This window comes from Nicotiana sylvestris, chromosome 6 (genome assembly GCF_000393655.2).
Source record: "Nicotiana sylvestris chromosome 6, ASM39365v2, whole genome shotgun sequence".
In the NCBI taxonomy this organism is placed as follows: domain Eukaryota; kingdom Viridiplantae; phylum Streptophyta; class Magnoliopsida; order Solanales; family Solanaceae; genus Nicotiana; species Nicotiana sylvestris.
In genome coordinates this window covers 175,021,460-175,046,400 of record NC_091062.1, presented here as the reverse complement: position 1 = coordinate 175,046,400, position 24,941 = coordinate 175,021,460, and the positions used below count along the sequence as shown (strand labels likewise).

The 24,941-nt window shown below is 35.4% G+C and overlaps 1 protein-coding gene across 2 annotated transcripts; it reads left to right on the top strand.

The window, feature by feature from the left end:
• Positions 1–1,166: 1,166 nt before the first annotated feature.
• Positions 1,167–12,441, top strand: LOC104245078 (sister chromatid cohesion protein PDS5 homolog C). 2 transcript variants are annotated; one of them, XM_009800635.2, is made up of 16 exons: positions 1,167–1,527; positions 2,967–3,170; positions 3,246–3,427; positions 4,750–4,876; positions 4,972–5,169; positions 6,299–6,349; positions 6,443–6,490; positions 6,991–7,821; positions 7,960–8,070; positions 8,254–8,367; positions 8,990–9,063; positions 9,398–9,449; positions 9,537–9,623; positions 9,701–9,735; positions 11,360–11,431; positions 11,523–12,441. In XM_009800635.2, exons 1-16 carry the CDS (start codon positions 1,426–1,428, stop codon positions 12,040–12,042), a joined length of 2,808 nt encoding a protein of 935 aa, XP_009798937.1. In that variant the 5' UTR covers positions 1,167–1,425; the 3' UTR covers positions 12,043–12,441. The 2 variants fall into 2 exon arrangements, with proteins under 2 accessions (XP_009798937.1, XP_009798938.1); XM_009800636.2 differs by lacking the exon at positions 6,443–6,490.
• Positions 12,442–24,941: the final 12,500 nt, after the last annotated feature.

Below are 24,941 nucleotides of genomic sequence, written 5' to 3'. Positions count from 1 at the left end.
AAAATTATCAAATAATGTTGTATAATTAAAGAATTATTTCAACCTAATCATTCGATTTTTTTTAGAAGTAATGACTCTCATTCATATGTACACCTTTTAGTTAACATTTCTTATAATTTTATAAATTAAAATAATTTGAAATTATGTCCATATCACATATGAACTACATACTTCACAACATTTCATTTTTAATTCTCTTACCAGCTATTGACGAACTTTCATATAATTTGACTATGGTATATAAGGATAACACGAAGAAAAAAAAGAAGAAAATACCTTACACAAAGTTGGCTAATTAAAGTAACTAATTTATTGAACGATATTTTAGTTTTATTTTCACTCACGTTATCGATAAACTATTTCATACATTTCATATAACAAGCCAACTAACCTTTTATAGCAGTTCCTAGTGTTTAGATTGTTCCACATTTTTTTTTTTGATAAGATAATATTGTTACACAAATTTTATGGAGTATATTTATTCTTCAAATTTTCTAAATTAAAAATTTAATATGTAAGTTCTTGATTTCTTTTTTTGTTCGAAATAAAATTTTATATTTTTAGGGCGTTAAACCAGAAAGCAACTACAATATTTAGTGAAATAAATCTGGAAAATAATGCATTACACAAATAATAAATAGGTGTCCTTTTCTCAATTTGTAGTAAAATTATAAAAGAATAAATGGATAAGGCTTTATCATAAGTTTTATATGATAAATTTAACCCGTTTCCTAAGTTAATTTAATGTAAGCTACTGAATTATTCAAGTACTTGGGATATTACCAACTCTTTGCCAACTAGTGCAACAGAGCCGTTTTATGAGCCGGGAGCTAAGCACAATTCTATGAATCAAATATAGAGAATAGGAACAGTTAAATAAAATGATTTAATTTAGTAATTAGTAAAATTCATAAATACTTAGGAGTAATATTTAGTGGAAAGATAACAATAACCATAACAATAACCTAACCATAAAAGTAAACACAAGGCACTTGGCATTTCAAAAAAAGGGAAATAAAGAGACAAAATGCGACGCTTCTCAAACTTCGATTGGCGGACTTGATGTTCCAAATTAAAGCAAATCCAATAACTCCCGATAATTCCGACCTCAATCTCTCAGCGGGATTCTCCCCTACTTTTATTTTCCAACAACGAAAGCCCTCCATAAATTCAACGCTTTAAATTTACACCATTTATCTCCCCAAAACAAAAAATAAAAAATAAAAAATTTATTTTCTACTCATAAAAATTCACTCATTTCTTTAGGGTTTCACAAGATCCTTTCCCTCTTCTCTTTGTGCAATACGCGGAGCAATTGATTTTGTTTCTTTCTGATAAACGCTAATTCTAGGGTTTGATGGTGTGAAGAGTTATTGTAAGTTTAAATCTGTATTGATTTTTCTAGGAGATCTTGAAGAAAAAACGATGTCGGCTTCAGATAAAGAGCTGGAAGAACAACTTGCGGAAGCTGGGAATAAGCTTCTTCAGCCTCCTTCTTCACTTGACGAACTCATCACCTTGCTTGACGTAAGCCTTTTTCTTATTTTCTTATTCGCTTCTGTATAATTATTGCATTTTAATTTTCTTACATGGTGTCTTTGTTGCCTATTTGGTATATCTTAATATGCTGCCGTTGATGGTATTTTTCTTTGAATGTTCTATCAAGGATATAACTTTGCTATCTTGAAGGTATTCTGGTTCTTGCTCTATAATATCCAGCACTTGAACACTCTTATCAGCTTTTCTTTTTTGATTGGTAAAGTAACTGTTATCAACACGCACACAAGGGAGTAACCTAATTGTCAATGAAGTGGGAGGAGACCTATGGGGTCTAAGGTTAAAATCCTAGCGGCTGCAAGAATCACTAGGTGATTCTTCCCCTGTCTAAGACTTGGTGGGCAGACTTACTCAATACATGTGCGAGTGGCCTGGACACCATCGGCATTACAAAATTGAGAAGCGTTAATGAATTAGGCCACCTTTTGTTGGGCGACTTTCCCTAGCGAGTTTTTTTTTTTTTTGGTCAAACCAGTGAAAGTTTATATACATGGATTTGTGTTTGAACAATTTTATTAATCAATTGTTGCCTTATTTTTAGAGTAACTATGGACGGTGCATCTTCATGTGCCCGGTTACAGTGACAAACAGTGACAATTGTTTCAAAATTTGGAACCATGGGTTTCCTGTGGAACACCCACCCTTGATAACTTGCTGATGAGGGTTGCATGTTCTGTTGATACAAATGGGAGCTATTAAGGACATGCCAAACTATGTCTTTAGATTATTCTTTAGAAGATTTGGTTTGTGAGTTTTTATGCTGCCATAATTCTCGTAGGAAAATGCATAAAACCTTTAGCCTGTGCGACTAAAAATGGTGCTAACTAACCTTCATCACTTCATGAATGTGTGTGTCTGTGTGAACCTTTGAGGGTGCTCTAATGCAAAATCTCTGGGGAAGAGAATCAAGTTGTCTCGTGTTTCTTTCTCTCCTTCTTTAGGTGAGTCATTGAATTTTTGCTAGAGAGATTAACTTTTAAAACTTTTCTGGAAGTCATCCCCCATAGTAGTATGGTGAGGTTATGTGGAGAACTGGAGATTAAGAAATGCCAGAGTTTTTGAAAGCAAATAGGAGAATGTACTTAATCGTAAGTACAAGTGTATATTTTTGTTTAATTTTTGATGTAACAAGATTCACAGCAAATGTTTTAGAGCCGGAGGCTTTTGTTGACTTCCTAGGTTCTTTACACTCACTGATTTTTTTTGGATGTACTCTTTCCCAGCATTAAGGATATTTCTTTCATTGCCTGCCAAAAAAGGTTATGTAGAACTTGTTCTCTTCGAAAAGCACCAAGAAAAATCTTAATGTTATTGCTCATCTTGATCAATTTCCGTGAGAACTACTTTCGGTAATTCTGGTTACTGTACTTGGCTAATCTTAATATACTTTTGGTTTTTTCTGCTTTAAGCAAGTAGAATCTTCCCTGTCAAAGGTGGAGCAATCACCGGCTAAATCAATGCATGATGCACTTTCTCCATTAATGAAGGCTTTGGTTGCAAATGACCTCCTGAGGCATTCTGATCTTGATGTGAAGGTCGCAGTTGCTTCTTGTATAAGTGAGATAACTAGGATTACTGCACCAGATGCTCCATATGATGATGAGAAAATGAAAGTATGTGAAGTTTGATTTCTCCTAGTTCTTTATTATATATCAGCCCTCCAATAACATTCCACTTGGTTGATACAGGATGTCTTTCAATTAATTGTATCATCCTTTGAGAATTTACATGACCAGTTCAGCAGATCATATAATAAGAGGGTGTTGATCCTTGAGACAGTGGCCAAGGTCAGGTCATGCGTTGTCATGTTGGATCTAGAATGTGATAAGCTCATTACTGAGATGTTTCAGCACTTCCTTAAAGCTATAAGGTATTGCCATATATCTTAATCTTTCAACAGTAATTTTGTTTCTGTAATGTTTGGTTACTGATTCATGATGTGCCGCCGCTGCTTCTTCTTCTTCTTCTTCTTTAGCAGAAGTCTTTGATACCAGTGAATGTTCTCGGACTTGTGTTTTTTTGAGAATATGTCTGAAGTTATAATTGCCCACATTCCATCAAAGTGTGTGATTTTAGATTCATGGGATTGTGAGCTTCTCATCATTTGGGTGCCTATACTGGTGTGTCAGCAGGATTAGTGTGATTGTTAGAGAGCAGGAATGAGGAAATCTATTGGCTACTTATTTTGAATATCATTATCTAATTTGATCAACTTTTAGGAGTGACATTGGAAATGATTTTCCCTAGAGCTTCTCATCATTTGGGTGCCTATACTGGGGTGTCAGCAGGATTAGTGTGATTGTTAGAGAGCAGGAATGAGGATATCTATTGGCTACTTATTTTGAATATCATTATCTAATTTGATCAACTTTTAGGAGTGATATTGGAAATGATTTTCCCTGGTTGTTAAAGATATTTTATTTCTTTAGCCGAGGGTCTATCGAAAACAATCTCTTTGCCCTTCCAGGGTAGGGGTAAGACTGCGTACATCCTACCCTCCCAGACCCCACTTGTGGGTAAGACTGGGTTGTTGTTATTGTTGTTAAAGATATTTTATTGATATGTGACATGACATAATCACATAGTTGTTTGGAGATATTTAGCTGGTGATTGGCCAGCAAAAATTCAGAAGCTTTGCAAAAAAAATTTGGGTTAAAACTTTCCTGCGGCACTTTGGTAGTTTTCTTTTTGAAATGGAAAAACTTCTGGAACAGTGGAAAGAACAATTATTTTTTCTTTCTTCCTGATAACATTAAAAAGCTTATCAAAGACTTGTTCAGAAAATACTCCAAGCATGCTCTTGATAACTATTTATAAAAGTAGCAAGATGGTAGGTTTTGCATCTAAGATGGTATTTAGATGCACGGGTTGTCTATCAACAGTGTACATCTAATCTCTGGAACATTACCCTTCTGTCAGTACACTCAACTGTGCTCCATGTTAAAGCTCAGAGTAGTTTTCTTTTGGAATGGTTGTACGCATGTAATGAATTACTCGCAGCAGTAATATAACTGGATAATGTCGTTTAAACTTATCAAATAAATGGATAATGTTGATTATGCAATCTTGTGGCCTCTGTTTTCTCCCCCATGTGAGGCACTCAACTTTTCTTATTTTTTTTGTATGCTAATTCCTATTGAATATGTTTCAGCTTATAGTAGTGACTGTTCATTCATTGCCTTCCACTTTCAGAGAGGATCACCCAGAAAATATCTTCTCATCCATGGCAACTATCATGACTCTTGTGCTGGAAGAAAGTGAAGAGGTACCCCTTGAGTTGCTCACCCCTCTATTGGCTAGTGTTAAAAAGGACAATGAGGTATGTTGTGGTCGAAGAGATGATATATTTTATGTTATTCCTCTTGAGTTCTCTGTAGTCTTGCTACAATGCTAAATTTAATAAGTTTCTCTCAGGAGGTGACACCAATTGCTAAAAGGTTGGGGGAGAAAGTATTTGCAAACTGTGCAGAGAAGCTTAAACCTTACTTGACACAAGCAGTAGAATCATTGCACATCTCTTTGGATGAGTACAATAAAATTGTTACTTCAGTGTGTGAAGGGACTCTTCCAGCTGTTGATCATATCAATGACAGTGTACCAAAGGAACAATTGGTTAGTCAACTTTTATTTCTAAGTTATTCTGTATCTGAACTTTTGCTGCTGAACTATTGCTGTACAGATTAACATGAAGTCTAACTTCACCTTTACATTTTCCCGCATAATCTAGGGAGTCTAAGACAATAATCTTTCTCGTGTTTAAGTTGTGGGTTTAGTTAATATCTGCTGGCCTGATGTCGTGTTGATGTCGTGTTGATGTCCACAAAGTTAAAAGGTCCCTTTCTTATTCCTGTTGAAAACCTGATATGCATTCGTTGTTCCTCAAGGCTTAGATATGATAAGGGCCTGTAAGTTTGAGTTTCTTTTTCTAACAGTACATACTTGTTTTTCTTCCCTTGCTTCAGTTTGGCAAAGTATTTGATTTTGTAATTGAATTAGAGACGTAAAATGGCTCCACCAATTATAAGAGGGAGCAAAAAAGCGCCTTGAAGGAGAGTTTCTGCCTGTAATGTATTTGCCCAGTGAGATGATAAAGCAAATACATTGTCCTTTCTTTAAAAACATTTTTAGCATGTATAAATCATAGCAATAAAAAAGATCAACTCTTTTTTAACATGATCTATGCATGTGTGGAGAGTAACTATTGTTGGAAAGTATAGCTCTCTTGATGTAGCTTTAACTAGTTAATTCTAAATGCAAATTTTCATTTGTCAGTGCTTGTGTCTGTTGACTGATGCGGTAACTGCTGAAATTCTGCTGTTTCATTGGGAAGATATCTATCTATTTCGCCTTGAGAGGGATAGTTACTTATGCATGGCTCTTGGAAAGAGTCAAGGCTGCAAATCATGTTTCTCTCTTCTCTTTCAGTCATATTGACAATGTAATCAATTCACTTGTACGGTGATAGTACATTTGGTGCTATATCTACTTTAAATTATATCTGCTCGTCTAAAAGAAAATCTACTTCCTTGTTCTTTCCATGTTGACCTGTCACATATCAGGAATTGAATTCATTATTTCCTTTTTTCTTTTTCCGATGTTGATTCTGATCTACTATTGTTGCAAATTTTTTGCCTGAGTAACTGCTTGAAGGTCTGTTATTTATAACTGCTAACAATGTAAGTACCCTTATGCCGCCTCCTGAAGTTTTGATATTGATGATCTGTATTGATGTGTTTTCAAGGCTGCTGAGGGCAAGTTGGCTGATCTTCCAGAGGCTGCTCCGGCAACTCAGGTGTGAGACTTTGAATAACTTTGATAAATGTTTTTTTTTCCAAAATTCTTGTCATAAATTTATTGTATATTGCCTCTGGATCATATAATTTAGGGTGATGGGAGCAAAGTGGCTACAGCATCTTCAGATGAGGCAGGCCAGGCATGTGGTTTGGATATTATCTAGGTGTTTGGACACATATTAATATTTGCAAATAATGAAATATTAATTGCAAATGAATGCGTCTTTTGCAATTTTGTCCATTATTTCAACTTTACTTAAAATAGAGAGTTTGAAGTTGAAAATCCTGTTTGAGGAGTATTTCCAATGAAATAATTGTTCACTCACAAAATTTCAACTCTTTTCTCAAGAGAAATTCATGTCCAAACACAGTGAACAACTCCAAATACTCTTTTTCAACTTCAACTTCAAATGCTTATTTTTTCACCTTCAACCAAATGTTGCCCTAATGGGTCCTTAGTTTTTTTTTTGTGTTGGTAAATCGGTGAATATGACCCTTTTGAGTCAGTAATGTCTTTAATATTTGTAATGGATGGTGTGGGATAGAACATGTTAGCACCATAATATTCTTATGGTGTGAAAACATTGTTGGCTGGCTGTTATTACAAGGTATTTATTTGGTAACTTTCTTGTTTGATCAGATGGCTGAGAGCATAAGAGAAGAAGCACGTTCAGAAGATATTGACCCCACGGTGAATAGATCTCCCAAATCAATCATAAGTAATGGCGTTAGTCAGGAGAATGTGGGATCGCCTGCTGAAGCAGAACTGTTAGCAAATGCTGGAGATAATGATGAGTCGGATCTGCAAGATGCTGCTAAGACACCATCCAAATCTGAGTCTGATGATTTAAGGGCTGGAAAGTCTACAAATTCAGAATCCAAGTCAGAACAAACTGCTAAGAAAAGAGGAAGAAGGACAAACTCTTCAAACTCAGCAGAATCTTCTCACCAAGCTCCTGATGATAGTGAAAAAGAAGCTGAGAAGCTTCCAGATCATCAGAATAATCAAAACAAAAATGACCAAAGTTCAGCTTCTGAAGATCCAGCGGTTGAGCAGTCTAACTCTTTGGAGGAGCCGGAAACTACTCTTCAGGATTCCGCACCCAAAGAATCTGAGGGGGAAGCTGTTAATGTTGCTCCTTCGTCCACTGTTCCGAGCCTTCCTGATGAGAGTGCACCGAAGAAAGATGGTCGGCAAAAAGAGGACAGCTTAAATCAAGAAGAGTGTGTGTCTGAGAAGGAATCTGAAGCTACAAGTGACTTGGAGGTTAAACAGGTGAGGCGCCCTTCGAAGAAAGCTCCTGCAGAGCCCTCGCATAAGGAGAATGAAGGTGGATCGACCAGCGATGTGGAGGCGAAAAAGCAGAAGAAATCGGGTAAGAAGATTGATACCAAGAATAAGAATCAGGTTGGTCCATCTGTGAGAAATAAAGAAGATAGCAAAAAGCGTGGACGTGGAAAAGCTAGTCCGGTAAAAGAACTCCCTCAATCCTCTATTTAATATGATGTCGGAGTAATTTATCTTCTCTTTATGTAACTTTATTTCTCTGTTGGATTTATCAATATCTCTTCATGTCTGTCTAATAAGTTGTCAATTTTAACTGTGCAGGAGACAGCGCCTCCACAAGAGTCACCTGATGACTCTGCTAAACATGAATGTAATGAAGAGGATATTCCCAAGACGAGTGCAAAGAAAAAACCTTCGTCAGGCAAGGGCGGGGTAAGCATTTTACATTTTTGTTTTCTTGTTATTATGAACATTTATATCTAGATAATAATGTTACATGCCATGCTCTATTTTACAAATATGGATTTTGTCCTGTTTGTACAGTTCTTACAACCGAGCCTGTTAGACTTGCCATGACCCTCCATGCCTGTCTCATGTTGTTGTTTTGTTTTGCAGGAGAGAGTACCTTCGCCAGAGTCTCCGGATAACTCTGCTAAGCATGAAAATAACGAAGAGGAAACACCCAGGACAAGTGCAAAGAGAAAGCAGCGTTCTTCAGGCAAGGACAAGGTAAGCATTTTAAATCATTGTTCATGTTTTTTAGTCCTTTCTTATTTTGTGGTTTTCTATAGTACTAATGTTCTGTGCTATGTTTTTTCTATTTTGCAAATGTAAATTGTGTTTTTATGCTGCAATTCTTCCAACCGATTTTTGTAATGTGTCGATAGTGGTTAGCAAGTAGTATAGAAGCCATTTGTTGCCACCTGTTAAGTGCTTGTATACACAGACACACATTTTGCTTGTTCTTTAAAATAGCTGCTTGTTCCAAAACCTAACATTTGTGTTAGGAAACAACATAAGCCAAATGCAAATGTCACCTTAATCTTGCTGAATGTGTAAATATATATTTTTTTGCTCTTATGTTTCCCCTTTCGTCAGGGGACTACTGCCTTTCTTTCTCCAACTGTCCCCTCTTCTGTGTTGCTGACATTTGTTGGCACTCATTTCTGATTGCTTGTTTTTAATTGAATTCCCTTGGGAAGACGGTTATCGTATGTCAGGGTTTTATCTTGACATACTGCCTTATTCTAGATTAAATTCATTTAGCTTCTACAATACTCCTGTGTGATTAACAAGTTGTTTACAGATTAATACCTAACCACACTGCCACTGTACTGCTTTTACTTGTCAGGTAAGCGGGACTGTGCAACATGGTGAGAGCTTGGTTGGTAAAAAAATCAAAGTTTGGTGGCCATTGGATAAAGAGTAAGTGTTTATCTTACTTTATTATGCTGCTGCCTGACATGTTTTTCCTGTCCAGCATGTTTTTCCCCTCATAACTGACCCTGACAGTTGGGAATTACTATCATATTGAGTTCGCTGAAATTTCTGAGTAATTTCTCCAGTTCTATTTTATCTTGAATCTTTTTATCTGCATTAGTATATATTACATCTTATTTTACTTATTAAAAAAGGTATATGTTACATCTGAGAAATGATATTATGCCATTGGTCTGCGTTTTGGGAAATGAAGATGCAAGTATTGGGATACCTCAAGATATGTATTAGAATTTATGCTAATATTCCTTTGTTGTCACAGATTTTATGAAGGTGTTGTTGAGAAGTTTGATTCTGCCAAAAAGAAGTACAGAGTGAGTGCAGTTTGTTTTCTGCTGCGTAAAATTGAATTGTTTCATTTGCACTAAGCCTTCTATATTTGAATGATAATTTCTTATTAGGTTGCCTACACTGATGGAGATGTAGAAATCATAAATCTCACAGAGGAACGCTGGAAGTTAGTAGAAGATGATCCAATGTCAGAAGGGGTTAGTTACTGGCTGTAATTTGCATTTGTTATGATTTTGTTTCTCTTTGATACATTTGTATGTTCCTCTGTTGACAGGAACAAATAGCAAGTGCTGATGCAGCTTCCGAAAGGTAAGCATAGCCATTTATCACCTTATTCTTATTTGGTTTTCAAGGCATTTATTCACACCTGAAGCTATAATACTGACCAGGGTAGAGCTAGGAGCATCCTAATTGTCCACCTTATTCTTATATCTTATTTGGTTTTCAAGGCATTTATTCATGCCTGAAGCTATAATTACTGACCAGGGTAGAGCTAGGAGCATCCTAATGTCCATTTTTCTGGAACCCTTCTGCATTTTCTATTTAAGATTGTCCTTCAACTGTCTCTTTACCACTATAACTACTTACAAATACATCTTAACTGAAGAAAACGATAAAAGATTCTCATTGCTGTTTTATTATTTTATATTTCTTTGAACCTTTGTTGCTAAAAGGGTTAAAGATCTTTGGCCAAGTCTATCACTTCAGCTTTTGCTGATTCATGATGTGTTTCTTAATCAAGTTGTTTGATTAGTATGGAATACGAAGCTAGCTTACAATCCATTTTTACTGTATTCTATATGATGAGAAGCGATGAGATTTTGTCTACAGGAGGGATGTCTACCTTTTCTTTCGAAACCTTTTAGTTGCTTGGTTGACCTACTTTGGAAATTTGTTAAAGGTTGCTGATTTCAAGTCTTATTGAGCACATGGTTAGCTAGTACTCCCTCTGTTCCAGTTTATGTGAACCTATTTCCTTTTTGGTCCGTTCCAAAAAGAATGACCCCTTTCTAAATTTGGTAACAAATTTAGCTTAAACTTACAATTCTACCCTTAATGAGAAGCTTTTATAACCACACAAATACGCTAGGCCCCTTTTTGACTTGTTTAGGATCACAAATTCCAATAGTCTTCATTTTTTCTTAAACTTCGTGCCCAGTCAAACAGGTTCACATAAATTGGAACCGAGTGAGTATTAAGTTGTTTTATTTTAGCTTGTGTCTATATGGTTTGGCCTGGTTTATGCAAGTTCTTGATTTCCTTGTTCTATTTGCAGCTATTCTGCTTTTTTAGTAACTGAAAAAAGTGGTAGGTATGATGATAGGGCTGGTTGTGATTTTCCCCCATGGGATTTCTTCTTCTTACTGTAGGATGAGCAAAGTGAGACCATACTCATTTTGATGTCTGTACTCATTGCGCTATTGTATTTGTGAATGATTATGTTTCGGGAAATGTCATATTCATTCTTTTGTCTGCTTCCTTCCCTGATTCTGGCCTTCATTGATCTTGCTACACGGATAGGGCGATATGAAAAGCTGAATGTATGACCTATGCTTAAAAGAATTTAAAACCTAAATAATTAAATGATAATTAGCTTTTTTCCTTCTCAATCACTATATATTACAATTTTTTTAATGTTTCCACCTGGTGTCCGTTGCCCGTTTTGGGACGCGACTAACCCGGATTCGTGCCGGGAATTCCCACTTTGGGACGTAAAGCGCTCCCTACCAAAGGAAACTCCGTACTTAGCGCTTGAACCTGAGATCTCATGGGTAAGGATAGGAAAGTATTTACCTCATGGCTAAGGATAGGGGGAAGTATTTACCCCTCCATAAACTTTTGGTGTTAATCTTCTATAAAAATGATCTTTTCTTCGTATTCTAGCAGTATGACAATTCTTTGTGTTTCTTTGACTCTGCTTTCACTATGCCAGGCAGAAGAAGAAAAAACCTAGAAATGCTGAATCATCAGCGAAGCATGAAAGAGTGGAGGCTTCACCTAAAAGGTTGTATAATCTCCTTAACCGTGTGCTTGTGTGATGTGTTAGTATGTTGTTGGGAAGCCTAACAGTTTCAGTGGTGGGTCTCTTTTTGCAGCAAGTCAAAAGACATGACAACAAAATCTGGACAGAAATCCAAGGATGATGGTAAGCTTAAGCACAACTTAAAAGATGGCACCTCAAAATCTGGCGGGAGAACTGACGATACAACCAGCAGTAAATCTAGGGCCCAATCTAAAAAGAGCAGTGGCAAATCTGTTGATGATACTGAAAAGCCATCTGCTCGGTCTAAAGATGTTAGCAGTGGTACTCCTAAATCCAAGTCCAAGCAAGATACCCTGTCAGCGACTGCCAACAAGTCCAAGCAAGAAACAGTTACAGCTGCTGTCAAGTCCAAAAATAAAACCCCTCAAAGTGGTGGCAAGCCCAGTGCCAATGGCATGGAGAAGCTAAAATCTAGCTCGTCGAAGGTTAAAGGAAGTGGGAACGAGAAGGAAAAAGCAACTAATTTGGCAAAAGACCCTGATAGCAGCTCTAAGGGAAAATTCTCTAGCGCGTCGAAGGATCGAGAAAGTGAGGCAAAGAGTGGAAAGAAGCGTGGGAGAGGAAAGAACTGATTATTTGATGCACATATGTAATAGTGGAGCTGCTCTGTTCGTGCCTATGCTACATTCTTGGACCTGTTACAGCTCACTGAAGAGGCTATAGAGCCTAAGTATGCCTTGTGTGCTATTTGCTGTCTGGCACAATCTGGTGTCACAGCTTGCAAATGTGTCTTAGGTTCTTAGTTATGTTGGTACGAGGTTTCTGCGTAGTCTGTCAGTTAAGCATATGGGTAGCTGTAATTGGTTAGTTATTATCATTTTGGTTGCTAGTTGTATTCACCCCTATTATTTTTAACCCTGTAGCTTAGGAATTAGATACCCTGTTGGTGAGAAGTTTATGGATGTGTAAGCTGGATGATAAATTACTACGTTTTGTCCTCGCAGCTGGTAATCCAAATCGGGCTTTAATGACTGTAAGTTGTTACTTAACTTATACTGGGTTTGCTTGCTTCATTTGGAGGTGGCAAATTAGATAAATTGGGCCTTAGGCAGGTCAACCTATTGTGGGGTAGAGCCTGTCGTGCGATCATCCTTTTGTCCTTGTCAGAGTTGTGATTTTGGTATGTCTTTGATGCTTGAGGGGAGTCAATTCTCATAACACGTCTGTACTATTTCCCAGAATGAACATCTTTGACGCATGTGTTTCTTTTAAAAAAATTCACACAAACCCAAAGAAACTAATGTAGCGTTGAAATTTTGGTGCTTCATAACTAAAAAAGATATTCTTTTTTCGTTTGAAAAAAGAGAACAATTTCTACAATATGAAAATAAAGTACTTATTTGTTGAAATGAAAGAAATTACTTTTTCTATATCATGAAAAGAAAATACTCATTTTGTTGAAATGAAAGAAATTACTTTTTCTATATCATGAAAAGAAAATACTCATTTTGTTGAAATGAAAGAAAATACCTTTTTCTAAATCATGAAAAGAAAATACTCTTTTTGTTGCAATAAAAGAAAATACTTTTTACTACATTTTGTTGAGGTGAAAGAAAATACTTTTTAATATATTTTTTCTACATCATGAAAAGAAAGTATTTTTTTTTGTTAAAATTAAACAAACACTTTTTTATATCGTGAAAAGAACATACTCATTTGTCAAAGTGAAAAAAAATACTCTATCTATAACATGAGAAGAAAATTATTCAAATTTAAAATCTCAAAAGATATGGATATTTCACTTGTTAAATATTGAAGAAAGCTAATACATTATTAATAATTTCATAACTAAAAGTATAAAGATTTAAACTCTAAGGCAGATAATTTTTTTCAAGATTGATGGAAAAACTTAGTAATTGTAGCTTGTTTAGTAGATTTCATTCTCTTACTAGCGACATGACGCTTAAATTGGCGAAGATTCGTGTCCAAATTTTCAGCAAAAATGTATCCAATAGCTTTCACTTGAAGACAATCTAAGAGCTTAACAATTAAATTTTCTTTCTAAATATTTTTTGGAATTTTTCCAATGGAAAAGGCATCATGTGCAAATCTTCAAATCTTATATCTTATGCAAGATGGAAATTTTGTTTAATATAGAAGATTGCGTGCATATTTTTAGAATTATTATTAGTAATATTAAATTTTTTATATGGTTGTTATAGAGTGATAATTTAAAAAAAAGCGTTCTGCTATAAATATGGATGTTGCTGTTATAGGTAAAAAGCTAATATAGAGAGAGAATATTACTAAAAAAATTGATTTTGAGGAAAAATTGACTTTTATAGTGAATGAATATTATATAGGGATGTTGTCTAACTTATATTTGCAGCTAAGTTAATCAAAAGAGAATTTCGTCCGAAGGTTATGTACTATGTAATCCATATCTTAAAACTCGTCAAAATTTGTAAGCTCCATGTACTACTAGAAGAAACAAGCGATAAGCAGTGGCGGCTCAACCAAATTGGTGGTCTCAAGCAAAATTTATTAAGAGGCCTTAAGCTTTTTTGAAGCCAAAAAAATAAAATATAATGATTGTCACATATGTACTTTTATTTAAAGTAAATTTTCTAGTTTTTGGATGCAAAGTTATTATAAGTTTTTACAATCGATTCTCTTTATATATATTTTTTTTCAGTTGACAATTTATCCAATTCATCTAATTTTACTTAATGCATTGATTAAATCGCTCCTTTTTTGAGATTGTATTGAAGTTCAATTTTTCACCTATTATTTTTTTGTGTGTTTTGAGTAACCTGATTTATATTTTTTAGTCGACACGTCTGAATTCTAATATTCGATAAAAAGTAATATGCACCTATAAGTAAAATTTACCATAGGTAAATTTAATTATAAGATAATAGAAAGTTAAAATAATATAACCTGATTTTAAAAATTAATAACTTGATATCACTACAAGATTTCACTGCTTCAGTTTGCTTGTTGCAGTGCCTGAAAACTTTAAGATAAAGAAAAGAAATTCACAATTTTGAAAGAATATTGATATTAGAATGAAAATTTTCAACTGTCACCATCAATCACATGGCTCTGATGGCTTTCTTTCATTTTTTAATAAAAATCTTATATTGTACTTTTTTATCATACAAGAGTCAATACTAATATTTTGTTAAGAAAAAAATTAACTATAAAAATAATATTATTAATTAAGAAAATGGGGCCACAAAAGCTGGAGGGCCTAAAGCCTTTGCTTTAGTGGCTTGACCCTCCAGCCGGCCTGGCGATAAGATATTGTTCAGAATCACCACTAATAATTCCTGTTAATCAACTCCTCATATCTATTTTCCATCAAATGTTAACACCCTTTCATATGACCAAGTCGCCAAGGAAAATGGGTAAAAAGCCTCCATTAAAAGTGTCAAAACGAAAATAATGCCAACTGTTAGGATCGAAAATTCGGATAGTGCGGAATTTAGCCAATGTTAAAATGATAATCACAAAGACAATGCAAGTTGATAATAATTGTAGTTAAAGTAGATAAAGAAGATACCAATTTAACGTGGTTCGGTCAGTATGACCTACGTCCACAAACGGAGAGGAGCAATTTCACTAGAACAACAAGAGTACAAAATTAGAGTAAATACTCTAATTAATCCCAAATACCCCAAGAGAATAACCCAAAAGATCACTCAAAAGAAAAGGTTCACACAAGTGTTTCCCAACACTCACCTCTATTACAAAATACTCTTAATAAATAAAGGATGAGAAAGAAAGACAAGGGTGAAAAGCTCTTGAATTAGAGTGTCTACAAATGAGGAGAAGCTCCTCTATTTATAGCAAGAAATCCTTGGCCTCTAAGTTTGTTACAGTAGATATGATGTCATGGCAAATGTGTCATATACCTCTCTTTCTTCCTCTGACTGCGGTGACTAAGCAACTAATAACTTAAAACGAGCAGCAGGAGGGATACTAACTGGTTTAGCATCTTTCATGCGAAACCTCTCCAAGACTTTCTCCAAGTACTTCTTCTGGGTCAGGAATACCCTGTTGGCTCCGCGGTCTCTTTTGATCTCCCAGCGAAGGATTTTCTTAGCTGCTCCCAAATCTTTCATCTCAAATTCACTTTTAAGCTGACTTTTCAAATTATGAATTTCTGTCAAATTCTTAGTAGCAATGAACATGTCGTCAACATATAGTAATAAGTATACAAATGAACCATCATTTAACTTCTGAAAGTAAACAAAACTATCATACATGCTACTCGAATAACCATGACCCAACATAAAGGAATCAAACCTTTTGTACATGCTCCTCGCTTAACCTGTTTTCCTGTTTGCTTCTCCATCAAAACCTTCCTTTGTTTGAAAGTTAAGAAAACATTTTTTTTTTCTATTTTTCAGGAAATAAACCCAAACTTTCCTTGAATAATCATCGATGAAAGTTAACATATACCTGACACCACCTTTTAAGATCTGAATGAATGTAATCCAAAGTACCTTTTGTTCTATGAATTGCTGGAGATTTGAAGCTGATTATTTTTTCATTCCCAAACACACAGTGTTCACAGAACTCTATATTTTCGATAATTTGGCCACATAAGAGACCTCTTTTGCTAAGGATGAAAATACTTTTCACTCATATGCCCCAATCGCATATGCCATAATTTGGTGATGTTCAGATTTATCTGATGTTGAAACTACAGTAGTACCTGTAACGGTAGATCCCAATAGAGTATACAACGTACCAGATCTGCATACTTTCATGATCACAAGAGCACCATGAGAAAATTTCAGAACTCCACCTTCACCTATGTACTTGCACCTAAGAGATTCTAGAGTGCCCAAAGAAATGAGATTTTTCTTCAAGTTATGAACGTGTCTAACATTGGTGAGAGTTCTCACCACACCATCGTGCATTTTGATTCGAACTATACCTTTTACAATAATTTTTCAGGCAACATTATTGCCCATCAAGACAACTCCATCTCCAATAGATTCATATATGGTAAATAAATCCCGATTGAGATACATATGATAAGAACAACCCGAATCTAAAATCCACTCATTGTTAGATTTGAAACTATTATTAGTTTCTAAAAAAATATTTCCTCAGTCTCATCAACAACTACACTTGCTTCGGCAGTGTCAGTATGCTCATTTTTTCTTTTCTGTATGCTTTTCTTTGTTTTTCAATTTAAAGCATTCGGAAATAATGTGACATTTCTTATGACAGTATTTGCACATGACATTTCTGTATCTAGATTTTGACCTTGATTTAGGTCTCTCACTATTTGAATCTTTCTTACTGGATCTACCTCTTATGAACAAGCCTTCCCCTTGGTTCCCACTAGTTTCCCAGTAATATCTCTATCTATTTGTTCTTTTGATTTCAAAATAGATTTGATATCTTTATAAGAGATATTATCCTTTCCATAAAGCATTGTATCTCTTATATGTTTAAACAACTAGGTTAAGGAAATAAGCAATAACACAGCTTGATCCTCATCTTTGATTTCACCATCTATGTTATTTAAATCCATAAGAAGGGAATCAAAAGTATCAAGATGTGTAAGTATAGATGTACCTTCAGCTATATAAAAAGTGTAGAGTTTTTGCTTTAGGTAAAGCCTGTTTTATACTGTCCTTTTCATATATAGGATTTTCAACTTTTCCCATACGCCTTTGGCTGAGCTTTCTGCAGCAACTTCACGCAAAACCTCATTTGAGAGATTTAAAATAATACCTGCTTTTGCCTTTTTGTCTATGAGGTCAAACTCTTGTCCGTCATTTTATCCGGCTTCTTCTCCTTTCCTTGTAATGCTAAATCTAAACCATCCTAAATTAGGATAGCTTTCATCTTTAATTTCCACATTCCGAAGTTTGCACATCGATCAAATTTCTCAACATAAGTATTTGTTAGAGTCATTTTGGCTATTTAAACTAACCTGGTTAGATCTGGCTCTTATCCCAATTTGTTAGGAATGGAAACCCGGATAGTGCGGAGTTTAGCCAAACAATGTTATAATGACAATACCAAAGATAATGCAAGTTGATAATAACGGTAATTAAAGGAGCTAAACAAGATACCAATTTAACGTGGTACGGTAAGTGTGACGTACATCCACAAGCGAAGATGAGCAATTTCACTAGAACAACAAGATAAAAGAGACCCCAAAATTAGATTAAATACTCTAATTAATCCCAAATACCCCAAGAGAATAACCCCACAAAATTAATCCAATGAAAGAGTTCACACAAGTATTTTCCAACACTCAATTCTCTTACAAAATACTCTTAATAAATAAAGGAAGAGAAAGAAAGACAAGAGTGAACAACTCTTGAATTGGCGTGTCTACAAACGAGGAGAAGTTCATCTATTTATAGCAAGAAATCCTTGACCTCTAAGTTTGTTATAATAGACATGATGTCATGGCAAATGTCATGAAAACTTGGTCCCCAAGTTCATTCCTTCACCGTGTATTCTTGTAAATAGGCTTATTCCTATATGAGATGGCCCCACTTGAAAAGAAGCCACATTAATGGCCATATTTCACCAACTATAAGGGAATGTCTATGTATTTGGCCTTTTATGAATGTTTTGGTCTAATCTCCCTTCATTTTCTATTTTATTTTTGGTTTTCCTAAAAATACAAAACTAGCTTATTATGGTGGCTATGTTTGTAATCGCTTGTTATAATTAGCAAACTACTATTTTTTCAAATTAAATTTAATATTTCCTGACCCGTGTAGAGCGAAATGTGCTCTTAAATCGAAAAAAGATCAAGTCTGACACCTGAAAATTGTAGTTGCTTCATTCAAATAGTAGAAGCAATCAGTAAAATTCATTAAAACCCCTGAATACAGAAAATTTCAAAGAAGTGTTCACAAGCTATAATGCGCTAAACACTTTCTAGTTCAGCAAAAAATTACATATAATCCACAAAAGTACAAACTAGGAAAGGGTATGTAAACTACCATGGTGAACATACACTAGACTACAAATGCTTAAGTAGTTTGTCAGGCCCCAAACTCGGGGAGCGCGAGCGGCGCTCAACCGAGTGAATCCAGTTGAGCAAGCCTATTAGATTCTTTCTATCCAAACTCACTCATGAATAAAGAGAAGACATATTTTCATTAATTAGATAATAGGGAGATCATGTGTACATTGCCAAATCATTTCCATTAGTTACTTCATTTTTAGAACCTCAAAATACACACATTTTCAGGGTTTGAAGTGGAACAAGTGATTCAATCACAATATAAATTGTTTGGCTTTTCCAACACCAATATACAACTCATACTATGTCTACGGAGCCTCTAAAAGATACAAAAAAAATATCATGATAGTGCCAATAAAAAGGCTCCGTCTATATCTCAAAACGTGGTAATAATATGAACAAAAGATACAATACATGACCCCAGGATGAAGTAAGGCTCACCAACTCTGCTGGGAAGAGGGTGTATCACTATCGCTGATCAACACCGTCTGCTATGGGACCACCTACATCCATTTAAAGATGTAGTACCTCCGGCAAAAGGGACGTTAATACTTGTCAAATAGTACTAGTATGTATAACTAAACACCATCTCAATAAAACGAATAATAATACAAGGGAAAAACAATCATGAAACCAATAGAAGCCTCAAACAATACCAAAACATCAAGTTAGGAACCACATAAATTTTCAAGTAAATTTCCATGATTTTTGGTTGGAAGATCTTTAATACCAATATACTATCATTCACAATACCACCATACTTTTACACGGAGTCCGATCGCAACCCGATCGTCTAGGTTGTCTCATTTGATACATCCACCACAATCACAATTTCTATTTTAAGTTCCAGCATAGTCACCACCATGTGAGGCATGGCGTCCGATCACCGCCCGATCGGCTAGGCCGTCTCACCCGAGACATTACCAATTATCGCACATCATACACCATTCACATCTTTTCGATTCATTGGCAATAGTGGCCACAATTATAATGTCATCCTTGGAACTTGGCCGTATTTCATATTCCGTACTCACCTTATTCATTTTCAAACATCATCATCATTGTCAAAAACAAAGCCTTTCAACTCAAGACATTAAGTACACATGTGAGCAATTACGAGTCTTAGATATATAGAGATTTTTAAATAATTTGGCATAAAAACCTTCATTCAAACTTGACTTGAAGTTGTAACATTTATAACACACAGTCCATACTTTGAACATATTCTCAAGTGATAACATAGCATGATAAAAGCACTTTGGAACACATATTGAACATATCTTCCACCACAAGTTTATTCGGAATAGCCAATTTTATAATGATCAATTTGGGACCAATTACAATAATGATTTGAAGAGGATTTCATGAATTGTACGGACTTAAAATACCCACGTAAGGTGAATCACATTGGGATGCTATAAAATAAGATTATTGAGTACAACATCTCCCCCTAAGTGGATAAGGAAAGTCACTTCAAATATTCCTCGATGCAACATAAGCCTTAATGGCAATGTATTACATAAGAAGTTTCAAGTCATTAATGGAAGATTGTAGATCAACATTGAGGTGAATCGACAACGGATGGATAAAAGATACAAAGTACGAGATGAGATTAGGGCATCATTCTTAAGATGAACATTAATGAAAAAGTGTTAAAAGACTTAGCTTTATGCATATAGGATAAACAACGAGAGTAACCTGGAGTTTGGTCACAGACCTCAGTAACAATAAATCGAAGTAAGTGTAATGGTATAGTATGGCCAACTTAGATGTAATAAAGCTAATGACGCCTAGAGGGTCAGCTTGACATAATTTTGTATATCTTCACAAAATGAGGCCTAGGGATTGGCTAAGAGCTGGAGGAAAGAGGATAGAAGCATCGCATAGGCGCACATACAAAGTTAGAGTCGTACATGCTACATGACAGAAGGTAGCAACAGTTACGAGATTAGAAGCATTCCGACTACAAGTCGTGGTATGAGAAAGAGGCTCAAAAGGGGGAATGTCCTGGACTTTGGATTTATTCACATAACAGTTGCCTAGATGGCAAGGAGAGTACTAAAGTATTCGGAAGACATAGGTTATGAAAATGATAAGTGCATCAGCCAAAATTCGAGGACGAATATTCCAAAGGGGGGAATAATGTTACACCCCATGTGTTCGTACGTGAAAATAAGCCATAAGTAAATTGATGAAAGATCGGAAAGGAGATGTTACATCCCACATTTAGTTGTTAAAGTTTCGCCGTAAGTTAATCGACATAAGTTCAGGAAGGAAATTATTTTGAGATTACAAGTATTATGCTATTTCAAATAAGTGATAAGTAAATTCGTGAAGGTGAGAGGGTAAGCGAATCGAAGAAAATAAGTTTCGTCAAAGTTTGGCAATTTGGGATAAAATACGGTCTGAGCTATAATACCCTATATTTATGGACTAGTGCCATACAAGGTACCCCATGAACACGATAGTAGGATACGTAAAATATGTTAAAAGTGAGTAGTATTTTAAGTAATGTGAGATAATTTTTAATTATGTGGGTAACAGGATATTAGCTAATTAACTAATGAGTTATGAGATAAAGATTAAAACCCCTCACCCCCACGTGGCAGCATGCCACTACCTAAACATATGACTCTTAGTCATTATGGGTTATGTGACCTAATGTATTAAATACAAAACACTTCATTCTAATGTGTTAAATACAAAACACTACAAAACACTTTATTTCTAATGTGTTAAATACAAACACTACAAAGTAGACGTTAAAATTTATATAAATAAGAATTCATAGCACCTTCAACCAATTCCTACAAGAATTCTAATGTTAGCAACCTCAATCCAACGAGATTTCTTAGCACCTTAGCAACATGAGATTTTCTAATTCTAAGGGAGTACGGTGCAATCTTTCTCAAGAATATCATACGGATTTTTCCTATTCCAGGTAGGGTTGTTCACGGTTCGGTTTGATTGGTTTTTGATTAAAACCAATACCAAACCAATTTAATTGATTTTTAAAAATTTAAAACCAAAACCAAACCAAATTAAATACAAACCATCGGTTTGGTTGTTATTGGTTTGGTTCGGTTTTTCGGTTCTTAGTAAGCTAGTAATAAGCCGATAATAGTGAAACAACACTATACAATAATCTGAAAATAATTTGCTAAATTTATGCTTTTTATATATTTCTTCCGGAACTGAAAGTTTATTTACCTCTTTATATGAAAAGAATGAACAAAAAAACAAACTAAAAGTTCGCTTTCTCAAGCTTTAGCCACTGTAGTCCTGCAATTTAAGTTTGCTTTCTTTACTCTTATGGTAGGATTTTTTAAACTCTTCTGTTAGGCAAAAGTATGTGCGGAGGGTTAGAGAATTAAAGTCTCTTAAGAAAAAGAAAATTGGGCGATTCCTATTATTTTGGGCTTAGGCAATCTTTTAAGATATAAGTAGGATAAATCAAAATTCAAAATAACAATTAAATTGCATAAATTTTTTTAAAAAATTATTTAGAAAAAGATATTATATTGTATATAATTAAACTGTTTGGTTTGGTTTATTTTTCGGTTTTTTATAATAGAACCAAAACCAAACCAAATATTATCGGTTTTTAAAATTTAAAACCAAAACCAATCCAAATCAAAAAAATATCGGTTTACTTAATCGGTTTGGTTTGGTTTTCGGTTTGGATGGTTTTCCGTCAAATCGTGAACAACCCTAACTCCAGATATGATAAGGCTAAACCTTTCCTTCATTTTGGCATGATCCAGTAACTACATATGTTTGATAACGAGACATAAAGAGAAGTTCATACTCCCAAATTTATACATTATCCTAGTCTCATAAGTTACAATATTCTCCCTTATCTGGACTTTATGTTCAATTGAGTATTGTCTTCTTCTAGTCAAGAGAGCAGAGAATCTATATATACAGTATTACAGTATTTTCACTATCATCAAGCTATAATCGATGGACATGCCCTTATTGGGCAACCTCAGATCAGTTGGTACGTTATATACCGAGTCTACTGTGGCCGAGCGCCTATGAGTGAGCCAAGCATGATTGAGATACAAAGCCTAGTATGGCCGGACGCCTATGAGCGAGCCTAATACGGCAAAGAAGTTATATATATATATAGGACAAGACAACTATTATACTTACTATATTGAGAGAGTTGAGTCAGTATCAACAGGTGAGCATATCTTCAGATTATATTTGACTCCCAATTACTTTCAGTTATTGTATTATCAGTTCAGTTTTAGCTTTTAGTATATTGCCTTACATACTCGGTACATTATTTCGTTCTGACGTCCCTTTTTCGGGGGCGCTGCATTTCATGTATGCAGGTTCAGACAGACAGACGAGTAGACCTCCTTCTGCTTGACCGGTAAGCTCCATGCCCTTTTTAGTTTCCGTGTCACGACCTGGATTTTTCCACCCTCGGGAGTCGTGATGGCGTCTACTAATGAGAGCTAGGCAAGCCAACCCTTAACTACCTTTTTCATTAACAAATTACTTCTTTTAACAATTATCAGTGATAGCATGAAAACAACGGGATTAAATAAACAAGCGGAAGACCTAAATTAAAGCAACTAAACAATAATGCGAAAGTCAACATATGCCTCTACCCAAGAACTGGTGTCACATCACTCACGAACTAATAAGAGTACTAAATACAACCGTTTGAAAGAAATATAGCACTGTTTGTCTCGAATACATGAGATAACAGAATGAAATATAACATAGAGGAGACGCCAGGCATGCGGATGCCTGCAAGGCTACCTCGGTGTCTCGGTGGACTGAAGGCTGGTTCCCGCGCTACTGCTACTGTCCAGTACCTGGATCTATGCAAAAGAGCACAAAGTGTAGTATCAACACAACTAACCCCATGTGCTGGAAAGTGCCTAGCCTAACCTCGGCGAAGTAGTGACGAGGCTAGGACCAGACTACCAAATAACCTGTGCAATTCAAATATCTATATGTACAACGGAAAAGAAATACATGCAATAATCAATCAATGTGGGAAGGGGAAACATGCTGTGGGGAGGTAACAGTTCCAAATAGAAAACCTCAATAAAAGAAAGAAACAACAAAGCCAAAATATCATCAAGAATCAAAATTCAATGATTTGCACGGCATCACCCTTCGTGCTTTTACTCTCATCCTCACCCAAACAATATTTATAATAAAAATGTGCACGACATCACCCTTTGTGCTTTCACTCTCGTTCTCACCAAATCAATCGTATCATAATAATGTGCACGACATCACCCTTCGTGCTTTTACTCTCTTTCCTCACCACATAGTCAATGAATATCGGTACAGAATGGTACATCATACGACACGACATCACCCTTCGTGATTTACACTCTTTCCTCATAATAGCAAACAATGCACGGTATTACCCTTCGTGCTTTAACACTCTTCCTCACCCAAATAACAATCACAAACAAAGGGGCAAAGGAGTAGACAAATAATGGTAGAAATCCCGGCAAGGGACTACAAATAAACAGCTAAATCCCGGCAAGGGAACAATATCAATAAATCTCAACATCCTGGCAAGGGAGATAATCAACAAAGCAACAAACATCCCGACAAGGGAACAATTCAATAACTCTTTCTCTTTCTTTCACTTCTTACTTTATAACTCTCTTTACCACTTGAGTCAATGCTCCAAAGGGTTCAATTATCTCATATACTTTCACAATTCATATTATAACTCAAGCCAATGCTCCTCGAAGTTCAAAGATCACAATTTCTTTCACTTGCTTTTTACAGCATATAGAAATCATCATTAAGGCATGAAAGAAACAACAAAAATCAGAATATTCGCAATATAAAGACTCACGGTCATACTAGACATCAACGTATAGATACTCGTCACCATGCCTGTACGTCGTACTCGACAATTAGCACATAGCAAATAAGACTCAACTCCTAATCCCTCAAGCTAAGGTTAGACCAAACACTTACCTCAAACTTTCACGGCCAAGTCAATCCTCAATTACCGCTTTTCCTCTCGAATTTGGCTCCAAATCGATTGTACCTATACAATAATGACTTCAATACATCAATAAATGCTAAACAATGCGAACCCAATGCCTAATTATAGCTTTCTAAGAATTCTTCCCAAAATCCCAAAAATCGACCCTGGGCCCGCTTGGTCAAAACACGAGGTTCGGACCAAAATCAAATCACCCATTCACCCACGAGCCCGAATATATAATTTATTTTCAAATTTGACCCCAAAACAAGGTCTAAATCTAGAAAAATCAAAAAGCCCTAACTCAACCCAATTCCCTAATTTCTACCCTTAATTACATGTTTTAGGCCTAAAAATTCAATAGATGTTGATGAAAATTGAAGGAAATAAGTTAAAGATTACTAACCCAAGAGTTTATGGTGAAAGGATGCTTCAAAAGTCGCCCTAGAACTTTGGAGAAGAAAGAGTTTGTGAAGTTTTGTGAAAATCCCGTAATGGTTCTGTTTTGGGGTTTTAAAATAACTGGGCAAAATTGCCCTTCG